At 41.7% G+C, this 17,106-nt stretch overlaps 1 protein-coding gene across 3 annotated transcripts in view; it reads right to left on the reverse strand.

Moving 5' to 3' along the window:
* LOC117415566 (calcium uniporter protein, mitochondrial-like) overlaps window positions 1-17,106 on the reverse strand; it is a 54,148-nt gene that overhangs the window by 22,384 nt on the left and 14,658 nt on the right. For 2 of the 3 annotated variants that reach the window (XM_034026076.3, XM_059026255.1), the window contains exon 2: window positions 7,326-7,430. The exons of the other annotated variant lie outside the window; for it this stretch is intronic. In XM_034026076.3, the coding sequence (XP_033881967.3) occupies window positions 7,326-7,430 (105 nt within the window). The remainder of the gene's footprint in view (window positions 1-7,325; window positions 7,431-17,106) is intronic. 3 annotated transcript variants of the gene reach the window in all.

Consider the following 17,106-nt stretch of genomic DNA (forward strand, 5'->3'; position numbering starts at 1 on the left):
TGCCTTTAACTCATGGTTCCTTGCATCAATGCAGCAAATACACCAGTCAGCTCCCTGTGCCTGCAGGATTCCTGGCCAGAGGGCACTGCTTGATTTGCAGGGAAGCAATCTAAAAATCGAGGACAAGGAAGAGAAAACACCCCAGCAGAGCTCTATCACTGCTTTACAGACAATTACACTGCAAATAAAAGAGACTGAATTAGCAGCTACATGTAGTCGAATTACCCTGGCTCAGCAGAACAAAAGAATACACAATTAGCAGGAATGGATAATTTATAGTTAGCGCAGGGATGGAAATTGTATAGCAGTTTCATCCATTCCACATATTTACTACCAGCATGATTAGCCACAGTGTATAAGTAATAAGCTCAGGTGTGTCTTATTAAATTAAAAATCAGGAATGGATCAAACTGCTATGCAATAGGAGTCTTATTTCCATCTCTGTAGAGCGAAAATGAAGGGAAACCACTTGGATCAGCTGTGCAACTACTGATTACCGCATGTGCTGCTAGGTCCAGGTTAATGAAGTCACTGAACTGAGGTGGACGACACAAACAGGAAGGCACACCGGCATTACATCACTAAAATATCATTGCGTGTTTATATACTGTAGCATTCTCTGAGTAAAACGAGAAATGTACATGCGTATCTGTGTGTGGCAGTCTGTGGTGGGTGATTTACTGTGCTATATATATATATATATATATATATATATATATATATATATATATATATCCCCCTAAGCCACTGTTTATTAAGCTGTGATACTAGAGCATTCCTTTTCAGAGGGAATCTCAGGGAAACACTTGTGCAGTGGGGAAGAAAAAGCAAAAAAAACAAAACAGTAAATTCTACAGCTACTCCGCTACTCCATCTTAAATATTTAACAGCATCCCAGTAGATAAAAGTGGCAACCTTGGAGCTGGTGCATCAAGGTTATATTCGAATGGCAGTGAGAGAACAGAGAGGAGAGGAGGGGAGGGAGAGACAGAATAATGTATATATATATATATATATATATATATATATATATATATATATATATATAATGTATTACATTTTTCATTACATAAATCAGATACAAGCTTTCCAGACAGACAGGGCTAGGGAGGAAGGGTGGGATACAACAATGCAAAAGTGGCATTCACACTATCAGAGTGGAAAGAGAGAGGGAGGGATGAGGGAGGAAAAATGACTTGACTGAGGAGCTGAAAATAAGAGCAAGTCGTATAATAAGGAAGAAAGCTGTAAACATGAGGAGGAACGCTGATATTTAAAGAAGACCCCCACCCCCCACCAATCCACGGCTGCAAATTCTACATTACAACCAGCAGCATGTGAAGAACGACATCCCTGTATCGGTGTAAAATTCTACATCTCCGAGAGGGCCAGTAATGCTGCGACTATGAGAATGCAGACTCAGGCTTGCTCGTGTACCCCCCCCGCCCCCCCTCTCGCTCTCTTATTAAAATGCTGCGTAGTTGAGAACGTGCCATCGCACTAACACACATACATGCTGCCTGCCTGGAGAGAGCCTTTGCATGCTAAGGAGAGTGAATGCAGAATCCCAGCTCTCTGAGGGAAGGGGGGCAGTGGGGAGATTTGTTAACTCTCTCACTCTTTGGGATTCTGCTTACAGAATGTACCTGTCTGCTGACAGCATCCTGCAGTTTGCTCACTCAGATGGGGGGGGGGCGCTGGGACTTTCCTTCATCTCTACTGTACTTGGAGCAACATCATTCTTAGATTGATTTCAGTCATAGTAGGTAGGCAAAAATAAAGAAGATAAAACAGCAATAATGAAATATTTAGGATTTCTCTTTATTGCTGCCAAAAGACAACTAGTACTGATTCTGAGTGATGGGGGAAGATGAAAGTGGCTGCCAAGGTGTCGATCAATCATTTCTTCAACTGTTCTCAGGATGACTGCTTTCCTTTTTTTTCTGAAGCTTTCACATTTAAAACACTCCAGTTGTTCACAGAGCGACTGCTTTATACTTCGCACCCCTGCCAACACACTCAAGTGGTAAAATTCTTTGGTGCAAAGCTACTTGGGTGCAGTTTCAGAGGAGACACTTCAAAGCAGTTAATCCCTTCACTCCCCACTCTCTCAACTTGGATTTCAAAAACACAGAACACAGTCTCTGGAATAGGCGGCCCATTCCTCCACCTTAACCGAGTTCTGAAACTGGATGTGCACTAGTGCGAGTTTCTCATCCTGGACAGAGAAGGTCCTGCTGATAGTGAGACAGACAGCAGACATCCAGGCTCAGGTCTGAACAGTGTGAAAGAACAGCCCTGGCTGTCAGTCACGGAGGTCTGGAATTAATGACAGGTGTCTCTACCCCCTACACCCCCCCTGCTACGAGTCACACTGACCTGGGAAGTGTAAACAGTTGATGCAATACAGACTAAAAACAGCCGTGTGTCTGCTGCTTCTATGAGGACAAAAGCAACAGGTCACAGCATCATACAAGCTTATTTATATCACTCCAGAACTGCTCAATGTTACACTTGAAGCACATTATTGACAAGCATCAGGGATCGCAAATAAGACTCCTATTGCATAGCAATTTCACCCATTCCAGGTTTTGATATGAGCTTGTTTAGTCCCTGTGTTTAGGTAACAAGCTCAGGTGTGTCTGATTAAACTCATAGCAAAACTAGGAATGTACCAAAACTGCTATGCAATGGGAGTCATTTCCAACCCTGTTGCATCTCAGTAACATACGGTATGTTCCCCAGTCACATCGATCAATTCCAGATTCCAAAATGAAATCCATCTGTTACAGGACAAAAAAAAAATAAAATCACAATTTCAGGATTGGACTATAATGTGCAATTAGGATTAGCAAAGAAAATGAAGATTGGAATTATTCAGTCATGTTTGAACTGTCGTTAATTGTTACAACACGCTGGCTTTTTAAAATAAAGCGGCAAGACTCACTGCACTCACCCACAAAAGAGGAAAACTCAACTAAGCTCATTTCTTCACAGAGTGACCCCCACCCCACCCCCAGATTCTGATAATCAGGCATTCTAACTGCCTTACAATGGGATAAGCAGGTCTCAGGGAAATATGTACAAAGGTAAGCGACACACTCGGGAACCTCTGCTACTGTAAAACCCAGCTGTACTGTACCAGATAGGAGTTCTATAACATGGTAGTTTCACACTGCACAATCAATACAAAAAATAAAACGTAGGACACACAGTATTTTAGCCTGGGGGCACTTCTATTGACCAGCTGACTGAACTCAGCTGCATGTGATTCTTACAGAAGACCAGCAGGGAAGTCTAATTAAGCTCACCCACCTGCTACTGCCAGACAGCTACAGAGTGCTAGTCCTGTATTCTGCTGTGCGTATCAAAGACAGTACAGGATGGAAACATTACACAATACAAGCAGCTACTGGGCTGATGAGGGCTCTTCTTTAATGCTTCCTGTAGTAAGTACTTTGTTTGCACCAAGAGACGTAATCGCACTCATAAATTACCTGAATACCCAAGCGTGTCATTTGCAAGAGCGAAAAACGCAACTTAACCACAGTTTCGTCTTGCAGTCCTTGGAACATAATTGAACTGCCAGAGACCTGTGGCCTGCCTGGATGATGTATTCTTGCATTTCTTTTAAATAATAAGGAAATGTGGACGAGAGGAAACGGCTACATGCTGCACAGGAGAAACATTTTTATTTTTTGCCCGTTCTAATATAAGAATCACGGCCCTCTTTTTTAAATCAGGTGAAGATCTTCTGGTTCCTTGCTTGTATTTTATACTGTAATTTGGAATACACAGTTTGAGCCGCAGGACTGTGACGGGGAAGTGCTCCTGTTTTTCTCCAGTTTCATGAAGGCTTGGAGAGTGAAAGCCTTTAACAATTCATAAATACGCACCACAGACTTGGATCCCAATGTCAGCCCACATTACAGCAGCTCGTCCTGTCTGCAATCTCCCCAGATCTGAGGGTTGAGGGGGTTTGGCGGCTCTCCCTGGGTGATCGATGGAAGCAGGACCAGCCTGAACTGCAGAATTCCAGCAGGCTTGATGAGAAGGCTACGGAACCCTGCATATACAACTTAGGGTCATTCATTACAGCGAATGAACTAGAAACCTTCTGCAATTAAAAAATCTATTACTGCAACCTAAAAGCAATGTTGCAGTGTGGCAGGGTCCTTTAGGATTTGTGCTTCGTTACAGAAGCGCAGTCATTAAATATTGCTGCAGGTTACCTGTCAGCTCTCAGATCTGCTCTGACCCGTATTGAATGAATAAAAACACCCAGATTTTAAATCTCTACACATTCGTCGGTAAGCCGTTGTACAAAACAAAAAAAACAAAAAAATCCGGTTTTATAAATTATGACCGCTTGTACATTAAGAGAATGATTAAAACGGGGGCTCCAAAGTGGCGCATCCGGTAAAGGCACTCCGCGTGGAGTACAGGATGCGCGCTATAGCCTGGAGGTCGCCAGTTCGAGTCCAGGCTATTCCACAGCCGACTGTGGAGGGGAGCTCTAAGGGGGCGGCGCACAATTGGCCAAGCGTCGCCCGGGGGTGGGGGAGAAGGGTTTAGGTCGGCCAGGGTGTCCTCGGCTCACCGCGCACCAGCAACCCCTACGAGTGGTTCTTCTAGTCATTACTTAAATACTCTGATTTGACAAGGAGCTGCATCTACTAGTACTGCGGCCATGGCTGCATATCATGACACCTAACCGTGGTATTACATGGCTACTTCTAGCACACCACCTGGCTCTGGAGTACTGAGAAACCCGTTTTTTTCAGTCTGGGGCTAGAGAACAGCGAAGAGGAAACACTCAGAATGCATTATGAAAAAATCATTAAAGAAATCACTCAGGAATTCAATATAAAAAAGCGTTCATTTTAATTGTGCCGTAGTGTTCTGTGCTTGGGATGACTTCTGTACACAGTCTTGGGATTTTGACAAATCTGCAACAGCAATACGAGAATGTATATTAACTGCTACGGGGAAATCAGAGGTTTGGTTGGTTTATAAAAATGAGTAAATTGATAAACATCTGTATCGTTCAGAGCATTGGTTGCAACAGATTCCACACACAAATCAATACAGCTTTCCAAGCTCATTCAGCCAGAATGCAAGGGCAACAGGATTATATTAAGAAACAAAAAAAGTGTGGAAGAGTATGGTCAATACACAAGTGGACAGCAATAAGCCTTATTAAAACACCACATTCATAGGAAAAACACACACTCACAAGATTGACTCATTTGTTTTGCAGATAACATATCTGCAAAACAATTTACACGTTTCTCTTCTGTAAGTCAGTTTCAGTAACAATGGGGAAGACAGCGGACAGGCTTTGATAGTGTGCCACTATTAGGAGCTTGGCTGGCAGGTGCTTACCTAAGCACAAAGTACTGCTGTTTCAGTTTCAACAAGTGAATTCCAACTTCCATGAATGAATTAAAGGTGAGAATTATTGAGGGATGGTCAAATATGATTGGTCAAGATTAGAATGATTTGCAGAATCAGTGGTCTGCCAGGCTGCCCACTGACAGTGTTATGGCAGGTGTTTTTAAATCTTTGTCCATTACCCCTACATACATCACAAACTCATCCACAATTTCTATCTTTCTCATGACAAGGCATTGATGACTCCCATTGTATTTTTATTTCATGACAAGACTCTAAAGTCCAAGCTAAAGAAACACAATTTGTGTTGAAAATAGAAATATATATAATATAATAAATAATGTTTTTACTCTTAAGCATATTTTATCAGAAAACTGCATGCCATATTGCCCAACTCTTTACTCCAATCTTAACTGAGAAAAGAAAATGCCACACTAATGTTACCAAACAAGAAACAAACAACTTGAGTGTTCAAGAGACCTGGAGATTATTGCTTAGCTGATTGATTCTAGTTTTGTAATTGCCTTGGGTAACAGGCTTTTATTACCTTTTTATATTCAGCAGTTCGTCTTCTGTGGGGAAGTCTATTGAAAATCGGCCCTAAAAGCACAGAACACATCCACATACTTACACTCCACACAAGCAGACTCAGCATCCCATAAGAAACACTCCAATTTACCAGTATTCATTTCACAGCAAACAAAAAGCATAATCCCATGCGTCTATTTTCAGAAATATTCACATTTTCTACACCGAGTCTCTGATGAGATTAACTTGTTTCCACACTGGAGACTACCTGCTCCCTGGCCAAGCAGCATGAGGGCCTGGTTAATACTGTAGCTGAACCTGGGAAGCCTGTTAAGAATAAAATCAGAACACAACGAGTTTCTCTCTCACTGTGTCTCTAATACTAAATGGCATTACGGGTCCATAAAATCAAATCAGCCCTCGTGGAGTCTCAATTTTGTTGACCGCGTCTCTTCAAATATTTCAATTGGTTTGACTTTAGCGTTAACCTGTCAGGCTTGGAAATTAGCTGCAGCTAAAAGCAATCAGTGGTGCGGCAGACAATTCTTCCACAGCTCACAAGCGCTCATTCACACACACACACACTGTAAAGTAGGGTTGGTCTGCAATTTTAACACCTTTTCCAAATATTAATTTGTCCAATATACAGAGACGAATACTCATTAAAGGCTGAATCTCTACAAAGGGTACGCCGCAATCAAAGACATTTTTATAGACCCGATTCCATTGACTTCAAGGTTAATAGATCTTCGATATTATACACAGACGCCTGTAAAAGCGAGAGCCTGACAGGCATTTTCATCAGTATGACTGTTCGCCATTCACATACTAAAATAATTTTTTAAAAAAATGGTAAACCAAAAGCTCGGCAGAAACAAATCCTCTAAACACTACTGTGTCTTGCTTAACCCCCTGCTGAGATGCAGTATCAACTATCTACACTATTTCCTTCCCCAAGTATTTCCACCTCATGCTGTCTCGACCTGTACAGACTGGTTCCACCAGGCACTGCATATTAATCACACCAGAGACAATCGAGCAGCAAGCGTCCATCTCCAAGGCGCAGTACAGCATTGTATACAGTAGTTACCAGTACAAGGGCGTCTCTGTTCAGTCTATTTACTTTTCAGCCTAATTGTTTTCACATTGCTTGCAGTCCCATAATGCACAGCACACAAACTAGCCTCTGAGTTCAATTTCATTTATGTCAACACTACCCAGATTTTTTTTTGCTATTCTACCAGTACCACATAACAAAAACTATGATGTGCAATTAATGCTGGCTCTGTATAATCAATATGAGTTCATTATCTTTTAGCACATTTATTTATTTTTGCTTTTTAAAGTAGCTTTGAGTAGAGACTTGAAGTTGTTTTTCTGTCTTGTTTTAGAAAGCTGCGTACCTGCAGGGGGGAGTTGGGGCTTGTGATGAGTGCACATCTGCCTTCTGAGCGCAGGCCATGGAGTCGTCTGACTGGGTGCTGGGCGAAGGAGACAGTGGGGCTGGCCTGGACAGAAACATAAGCTATGTTAGTGAAACACAGGACCACACGGGACTATGAGCACCTTAACATCTTACTATGTTTAATACAAACATTTAATGTTACTGATAAAAAACAATGATGAATAGTCTTGTTATTACATTGTAATTACCAATTGCCAACACAGCTGTAATTACATGGTACAGTAATAGGCTTGTGAACAGCGTTGTGCTATCTCATGTAATTAAATGTTAGCAGTCCATTCCCATGTTACTACAAACTTCTTCCACCTCTAATTACCAAGCAAGAACTGGAAACTTTGCTAGAACCCAGTTCTAACCATGTTGCTAAATGGTTATGTATACCCTGTAATCTGTAATCTAAAATGGTACCAAATAACGAATGTGCGGTGCAATTCATGCATGCATGGCAATGCAGTATGTAGCACAATTAATAATGTATAATACACATAGATTATAAAGACATTCAACTATGAAAAACGCTCAGCGCTGGAAAATATTCAATTAAAAGAAAAATATATATATACAGTATATATGTGTGTGTATGTATACATACATACACACACACACAATGATATAAATCACAAACAGACTAAACACCCTGTCAGCGATCAGATTTCAAAAGCACAAGCTCGTTAAAGTACACAAGTGTATGGTGTTCCCTGCAGGTAAACAGACAGGAGAGAGCGTTTTGTAAGGTCCAGATTCACCTGGGTGGAGGAGCTGAGCTGTAAACAAATGTCTGTTAGGTAACCCTACACCACTCACTGCCGCTCCCATTACTAGTACTACTGATCTCAACTGTTACAGCAAGGGAGAATGCAGCCAGGCTCAGATTCCAGTCACTGGCACGTTCACCATCTGCTAAACGTTACCTGCAGCTCACATTGGATGACACACTTCAGTAACATGCACGTTCCTTGCCAAGGATATAGCTTTACAGTACATGAGTCAGCAGTGCAGGGAAAAAGTCACTGTACTGGTACATTCCCAGTATATGACAAAACTTATTCCAAGAACACACCAATGCAAAGTTAAATCAAATCCACATTAGATAAACGGTTCTGAATAATGTAGCCTTATTTAGATTTGGATGCCCTCAAGAACTGGTCATAAGGAATGCCCAAACTTAGTCCATCTTCAACAAGCATTCACCAGAGTGCTAAATTAACCCCAGTTTTAGCTTCAAATAAAAAAATCTGCTTGTTATAAACAAAAAAAATCTGCAAATGTTTTTTTTGTTCATCCATTATTACGAAGGTGTGTGCAAATCTTCAAAATCAATCATACAAGTGGTTCACAAGTTAAGGATGTCTCATGCAAAACAAACAAATTCATTCAAAGCGTAAAACAAAATAATTGCAAGCTCATTCACAAAGTTACCTCCATCAGACACACCTGTGTTAAAACGCATTAAGAGGAGTGTTCTGCTTCCGAGTCTGGAGAGAACCCTGCAGAACCTCCCTGTAACATCCCTTATAAAAGTCTACCACAGTAAAAGCATACCAAAGTGTAATAAAACACAGTGAAAGCATGGTAAACCATAAGTAAGCACTGTAAAAAAATTGCGAGGTATCGTAAAGCATATTAATAAACATGGCAAACCAGAGTAATCTATGGGAAATGCATACAGTAGTATTACCATGCAAAAATACAGTTGGTAATCTTTTACAAGGCATACAACAGCAGAAGCCCTTCCCCCTGTATCTCAGCACTATGTTATTGAGCGCAGTTAAGGAACTGCAGTACAACACAAAAGCAAGACGAGTTCCCCTTTTTCTGCTCCAATTCCCCCTCTGCCTCCCCAGCACCCGACCTGCCAAACTGCACTAACATACCATTTCATTCCAGCCTGTGCAACTGAGTAATGCACTCACATCCCTCCCACACACAGAGCCTGACAAGACCTACAGTCAACATCCATGTCTTCCTTCTATTTTTTATTTTTGTAATATATAGGAGGAGGTCCGTCATAAATTCAGAAGCGGAATAAGGACCGTTGGTCAGAGAGCCCCTATACGATACGCATCACGATATGCCGGTCACAAGACAATCTGTATCACAACACGCTGTATGAGGAGTAATAATAATTATTATTGATGGCCTAAAACTTTAAAAGAGATAGGAGGGAGCATGCATTCAGGACTAACACTAAATAGCACAGTCGTCATTCATATAGTATGGTGAACTGCAAGTACTGTAGCTACCCATTGTACTGTAATGGTTTTGGTCATGTTACATAATACACTCATGTCAAATGTAAAAAGTACCTCATTATTCTAGAGTTGTTAGTAGACTATATGACAGACTAAAGTACATTATAGTACTTTGGCCACAATATCATTTTAAAGCTAGTCTCAAGAGCATTCCAAAAAAACATAATGAATGAACCCAGGCCATTGCCGTAAGGGATCGAGCAAACCTCTTGGTCAATGCGAGCTGGAAAGACCCTGTTAATCTTTAGATCTTCGAGTTCTGACACACACATTTAAATGACGGGGTGTTGCCCAAGCCTGATTGCGTGCATGTACTTTGTCTGATAAACTTGCTTTCTAAGATGAAATGCAGTTTAATTTCAATAGCGCTGTACCTCTCCAGCCTGGTATAACAGACAGCTGAAATAAAGATCTTGTACAAACTTGTACCTGGAGCTGCCCACGCAATCAATGATCCTCATCAAATAAATCCAAACAACCATCGAACTGGACTTCAAGAACAAGCCAGCCTGAAGGCCTAGCGGGATCACACTCCATGGGAAATAGGAAACCCAAACTGACTGCGGTGCATCTCTGTCTGTATTATACAGTACACTCATATAGGGTGTGGGATACTGGTGCATGGGTTCATCCCCCAAAGAACACTTCTGCTATTTCCCAGCTGCATATATTGCCTAGGCAGCATTACCAAGGGTTTGAAATCCAGCAGAATCATCATCACTGGTCCCTATGCTGTTGTGCGGAAATTTCTGCTGGGTGCTTTCAACTCAGGTAAAACCTGTAAGAAGTCAAGTATACAGTTGAAAGCACTAACCGAAATGTTTGCCTTCTGCGGAGTACACTGAAGAAGGCACTTCCAGAAACGTATGTTTGCTTGACTTCGTTTCACCTTGGAATTCTTCAAATCTTTTTTGTTTCTGCTTTTTTATTTTTTTTTATTTGACTTTCTCTGTGAAGGTTACAGCTTAAACAGCTCTACTGTACCATGTGCAGTGTTAAAAATGCAGTGAAAGACAAAACAAGATAGGCAGGTAGATACGCAGATGATCTCAAATCAGCTTGAAACCTCTGCATACAGAATGTAAAACACTGCTGTGAAAGGAAGAAAGAAAGAAAGAAAGATATTCACAGCCATGCTTCAGTTAGTATATCTGCAGAAAGCTTAGTCACACACATGTAGGCTATAGGCTACCCCAGAAGACCCGTCACATTTCTGCTGCACAAGTAAACCAGCTTCCCTTTCACAGGCAGGCCAGGAGACGAGTTGAAGCTTCCCACTGCGTTCAGATTGGCAGGTACAGTTTCACTACCACAGCTGGAGCACCCCCTTGCAACACTCTTTCCCCCAGTGCTCCCTTTCACAGCAGCAGGAATCAAAACTTGAAGAATCAGTGGGATATGGAAAGAGCACCTGTCTCTCCATCTAAAACAAAAACAAGAAGAGGAGGAGATTTCCCAATGGGTTTCTTACACCTCTGCCAAAGAAAAAAACAAACAAACAAACAAACAAACAAACAAACAAACAAACAAACAAACAAACAAACAACATGCCCTTGGCAGTACTGCATGTATTTGATGCATACTGTCTGCAACACCTTAATGCACCAGAATTTACCAAAATTAATATTGCCGCCTTTCTGGCTGCTGAACACTATTGCGATTGTTTTTTAGGTCCTGCTGCAAGAAATATGGGGTTCTGTTTTCAGTGTTTGCCAGGCAGAGTTGAAAGATCATGCTGTCATGTGATTTGAATGGAATGAAGTACCTGGTCACTGCAGTACACAGGATGTCCAGCCCAGCTCAAAGCAAGCCCAAGGCAAGCTCAATGCCAAGTAAAAGGAGAGGGAGAGGTGGAGGGAGAGAATCATTCAATAGGGAGGTCACAGAACCCAGAACCACCAGTGCAAAATTCTAAAATATTTGAAAAATATATTTCCTGATCACAGCCTGAACCGTCGAGTTCATCGGACACACCTGGCACACCCCACTGAGAAGGTGACCTCGCCTGTTTGTCTCAACTGCTTTGCGGGAGTAACCACGGCAACGTCACAGCCAGCCCAGGTTGCCACACAGATCCTAATTGCACTGATTAGAGCTACGGTATACAGCCGGTAATAAAGTACTTAACAGACACCACCCAGTTTATTACCACCCAGACAGAGGGAGGCACGGTTCTCAGCAAATAAGATCCATGAAGAAACCATGAAGCTAGCAGTGCCTCCTTATATTGGTGAAAAAATGTAAAATTGTACACTTACTGTCTAAACAGTAAAGGCAACATGTATGCTGGACTTGCATAATTGTAAACGTTTGACACTTTGACACTTTGTGAACATTTCATCCATTTCATCCCTCTAAACTGTCAAGACCTCTACACAGTAACACTGAAAACATGAAGACCTACAATACAAAAAGTTGTTACATGATTGTGGAGAATCCAGCTTGAAGCTCAGAGACGTTGCTCATCTTACTGAAAGTAATGCTTCAATATTTGAATGCCATCCTTGCAATGTCATCGATTGAAATTCCTGTAAAGTAGCTTCCTGAAACAGGTTTCAGAGACTGAAGCCAGCACATCCCTGTCACCGTGCAGAACTATGTAGGAAACATTTTGTATTGTTATTGCATTAAGCGCTGGCACGCATGCTGTTGCTACGGGCACCGCAACACACACAGCAACTCTGGCATCAAACATCTGGGTTCATTTTTTTTCAGCTTCCGATTTCTTTTCTGGCTGGAAAACGTAAATGAATGGCTTTGTTCCCCAAGCAGCCTAAACATCAATAAAAGAGCAACGAATAACTGTCAGCTTCTTAACGTTAAATGTGCTAAAGGATTTATGAATTTAAAAAAGTCACTTCAAATTACCCACAGTGAAGCAATGCAGGCAGGATGGGGGACTACTGAATGAAGCTTGCCTCTGGAGACCAGAGTTTGAATATCACTAGTACCACTATTTTCTTATTACATTTTCATTAAGATACATTAGCAGCTTAGATATTCCTTATCTAACTCTGTATAGCCAGCCTCTCATGTGTGCGTGAACTGTATGACGCATTCCACACATCCCTGTTTAAATTCATTAGCTGGGATGTCACCGGAAAATGTTACTACACACACAGAACAGTGGCGTACAATTAGATAGGGGGGGCTTTTACTAACAGAGAAAAGAAAGAAATAATAAAATCACCCACTGCAATTTACAACGTGTGCTTTACTTCAGATGACAAGGAGAGCCTGGCTGCTTTGTGGGTGTTAAAGATCAGAAAACCCTTGCAACTTACCACTGTAGTTGCTTATGATTTGATCAATCTATACATACCGTACAGTATGAACCACAGCACAAGGGAAATCACCCTGGATTGCACCAACCACCTATCCCCTTAAATAATAAGTGGGATACTGGTTATTTAAAACAATCCTTTAGCCCTCAGTGAACACATAACCACTACACAATGCAGCACAGTTGTCAGTCTGCTTGAGAGGCCCAGGGATGTTCATCAAAAAACTTATGAGGGCATATAGGACTGAATCCAGGGCGACCCCCCAACTGCTATACAGTAAATGCTCTGAGAAAACCAGTCAGGGGGGGTTTATGGAGGTGGATTGAGGTGCACATCTATGCTATCTTAGAGGTGAATGTAAAATTCAAATAAAATAAAAGATTCTAGCGTGACTCTCCTATCTAATTCCCTTAGCTTTTAAATGTTGCTGCCCTGTGAAGATCTCTTCAACACAGCGCAGTGGTTCATGCAGTTCTTGTGTCTCAAGTGTTTAATCTGCAGTGCAATGGCAGGATATCAGTCTGCGGTGCAACTGTTACTGCACTGCTGTGCTGGCCTGAGAGGGGTTTCCCAGAGTGAGCCAAGTTATTAAAGGTCAGATCATCTTCTGCACTGCTGTAAAAACACACAGTTTACAGGCTTTGAAGACCAGCTGCAGGTTTCACTTTCTTCACCAAGTCCATTTGAACGGATCTGATTTTTGGATCACTTTCCCCTAACCTGGGGTCATGCAATCTGCACAGTAATACCGCTTCACAATCTTCATTCTGCAGCATTACTAACTGCATGTCCTTGTTGGACTGATTACACACACAGACAAACAGACAGACAGACAGAGACATAGATGCACACACATTTCAGGTCAAAGACAGGTGCAGCAAGCCCAGTAAGAGTTACGGAATAAGCAAGTGCTTAAACAACATGTTCTTGCACAACAGCTCTCTCAGGTTCAGATTTTCAGGAATGTGTTTTCCCCGAGACCAGCCCATAATTATCACGCCACTCCTGTGTGCAGGAGGCAGTGTGTCATTGTGAGATAACCCCCCCACACAGTCTCACATGTACTGTACATGCAGCAGAGCAAAGGGTGAGGCTCAGGCAACGTTAACAGTCACTGCATAAGAAAGAAAGAAAAAAATAAAGGGGCTTTTAAGAATGCAAATATCACTTTTCTTTTTTTTAAAAGCCTTGGTTATTTTCTCCTTGCTGTTGCCTGTGTACAACTACACGTCCCACTTTCAGCAAAAATTAACTTTGTAGAAAAAAAGAAAAAAAAACTATCCTGTATACTTAGATTGGTATACTGGTCTGCTGTTTGGAGTACAGAGGTCTAAAGTATTGAAATATTGCTATGAATATGAACAACATAGTTTGATCCATTCTGGTTTTACTATGACTTTAATAAGACACACCTGAGCTTGTTACATTACATTACATTATTTATTTCTTAGCAGATGCCCTTATCCAGGGCGATTTACAATTGTTACAAGATATCACATTATTTTTACATACAAGTACCCATTTATACAGTTGAGTTTTTTTACTGGAGCAATCTAGGTAAAGTACCTTGCTCAAGGGTACAGCAGCAGTGTCCCCCACCTGGGATTGAACCCACGACCCTCCGGTCAAGAGTCCAGAGCCCTAACCACTACTCCACACTGCTGTCCTATAAACTGGGTCTGATCAAGCACATATTAAAACCTGGAATGGGTGAAACTGCCACGCAGCAGCAGCCTTCTTTCCATCGCTGCTACTCTACACAGACTCTGCAGGATATTCTCCTGTTTCCCTTCAAAACGTTGCACTGCCACTTAGAAGAAGTCCCTTGTCAACCAAAGCTGTTCTAGAAACAGACAAAACAACAAGATAATTAGCAGGGTCTTCTATTAAGAAATGTGTGCCAGTGTCTGCAGCAAAACACAGACAGTGAACAAGACAGGCTGCAAGAGAAAGCAGTGCAGTGGGAATGAAAGCTGAAAACATCCCGGCGTGTTTGTTGTGGGGCTTTAAAAGAAACCAGAAGAATATCATCAAGCTAATTTTAATAACTCAAGGTTCTTTGCATAATGCTAGCAAGACCCGGACATAACTAAGGCAAATGTGCCAAAAGAAATGTCATCCCAAATTCAAACAAGGGTCGCATGTACTGTATAATCCTCAGGGAAAAATACTAAACTCAAAAGTCACGTCTTTTTAATACAGCAATTACAGGTTGGTCTACATCACTCCTAGCATAGCATAGCATAGCAGCAGAGAGCGTTACTGCAGCAAGTATTAAATGTCAAATATTTAGAGAGTGCAAAATGCACATTTTCTGAAAGGAATAAAGCAATTACAACTTACACAGAACAATACATTTCTTGCCAATGCCGTTAAAATTGCGTAGACCTTTTAGATATATATTTTTTTTTTCGCATAACAGCCACAAAAAGTTACATCCTTGCACACAAACAGCCGTTAAAGAATGATCAATATTTTCAATACAAACAGTACACAAGTACACCAAATCAATGCGGTACACACTACAACAGTACATTTTTGGTTAACATGCTGGAGCCCTGTGATTGATTTAGAAAGAACATTTTACTAACTTGACTCCTACTGTATGAATTGAGGATTGACAAAGGATTAGGGCATCCTAGTACTTTATTGATCAGGAATCTCTGATATAATTGTCCATTTTACCTTTGTGTTTTACTATGAATGAATGAATGAATGAATGAATGAATGAATGGCATGTATTAGCCCAGAGGTTCTCAAACTTTGTTTTGGGAGGGGACCCCCTTTTTTTTTTTTTAAAAAAGAAAGATTTTGGACAGCTGTCTAATGTCTACTGCATTGTCTCCAAGTATCACAAGGCCTGTCTTTCACAACAATTTTTTGTACATATATTATTAGTTGTTTAACAAAAGACACGTCTCAAAAAGATCCCCAACCCTCTGTGGACCTGTTTGAGAACCACTGCATTAGACAAACAGTCACTATACTGAGAGAACAGGCATGGATTTGCACCCAGATGACGTTACAGTGTACACACACCCAGTGAGGCCGTTTACTCACCCCGCCTCCCCATCGCCCCCACAATGCAAACAGAACAGTCCTTTCACCAGTCAACGCCACTGCAAAATCACTCAACTCCTGCCTGCTTTCATATTTAAACAAGCTCAAAGCCATTCATTTGGCTGCTAATGAGCGGCAGGCAAACAAGCTAGGCAATTAATCTTTAAAAGGGAGGGGATCAGCAGCTTTAGAAAGAACTGTGTGCTTAGACTGTACTGGAGGTGGGGTTTTATTTTACTTGTTTATTTAATTACCTATCTATTCCTTTTTAAGTTTCAACAAGAGGCACACCAGATGGTTTCTGAATAAAATAATATGCTGGATGGTCCTTATATTTACAGTAAAGGCAATGCTTGCTATTACACAATAAAAACACACACACACACACACACACAAACACACACACACACACACACACACAAACACACACAAACACTGTGGTAACAGCCAACAAAGTTCAAGGTCCATTATTCAGCGAAAATGCTCTGCGGTGAGCTGCTACAAAACTAAACCCAAATGTCACACTACAGCATGCGGCAGGGATGCCTCTATGAGAGAGTCAGGTGGGACACTTACTGTAGATCTACGGGACAGGAAGCGAACAGTAAACAGCCCTCTATTGAAGAGCTTTCTCTCTAATCCTTTTTCTGATTGGTTACAAACATTCCGAATGTGTTAAACATTTGAAAACGGGATTGGTCCTAAAACTAAAACACAAAAACCGTAGTCCGGTACCCTCTCGTTTTCCAAACACCACAGCAGTGAGGAATGACTCAAGGTTTCTGGTGGGTAAACTGAAACCCTCACTGCTCTCCAAGCAGACACTGTGCCAAGCAGAACTGCACCTGGCACCCCCCCCCCCCCCCCCCCCAAGTACTGCCCACTGAATCTGCAGCAGGACTCACAGCTCTGCAGGTACAGAGATGCCTGTTAATAAACCAATCCTACCCTCCACTCTGAAGGGAAGGTGGAGGAATGAGTGAAGCCATTTCCTCACAATACTGGGGCACCACAGTGGAAACTGAGGCCAGAGCAGGATAATCTTGCTCAGTGCAGGAACAGTGACACTGAGTCTCACTGTACAGTCCAGCACTGCAGTGTAAGTTAATCTGTGGTGTGTCGG

Source organism: Acipenser ruthenus, chromosome 7 (assembly GCF_902713425.1).
Source record: "Acipenser ruthenus chromosome 7, fAciRut3.2 maternal haplotype, whole genome shotgun sequence".
Taxonomy (NCBI): Eukaryota; Metazoa; Chordata; class Actinopteri; order Acipenseriformes; family Acipenseridae; genus Acipenser; species Acipenser ruthenus.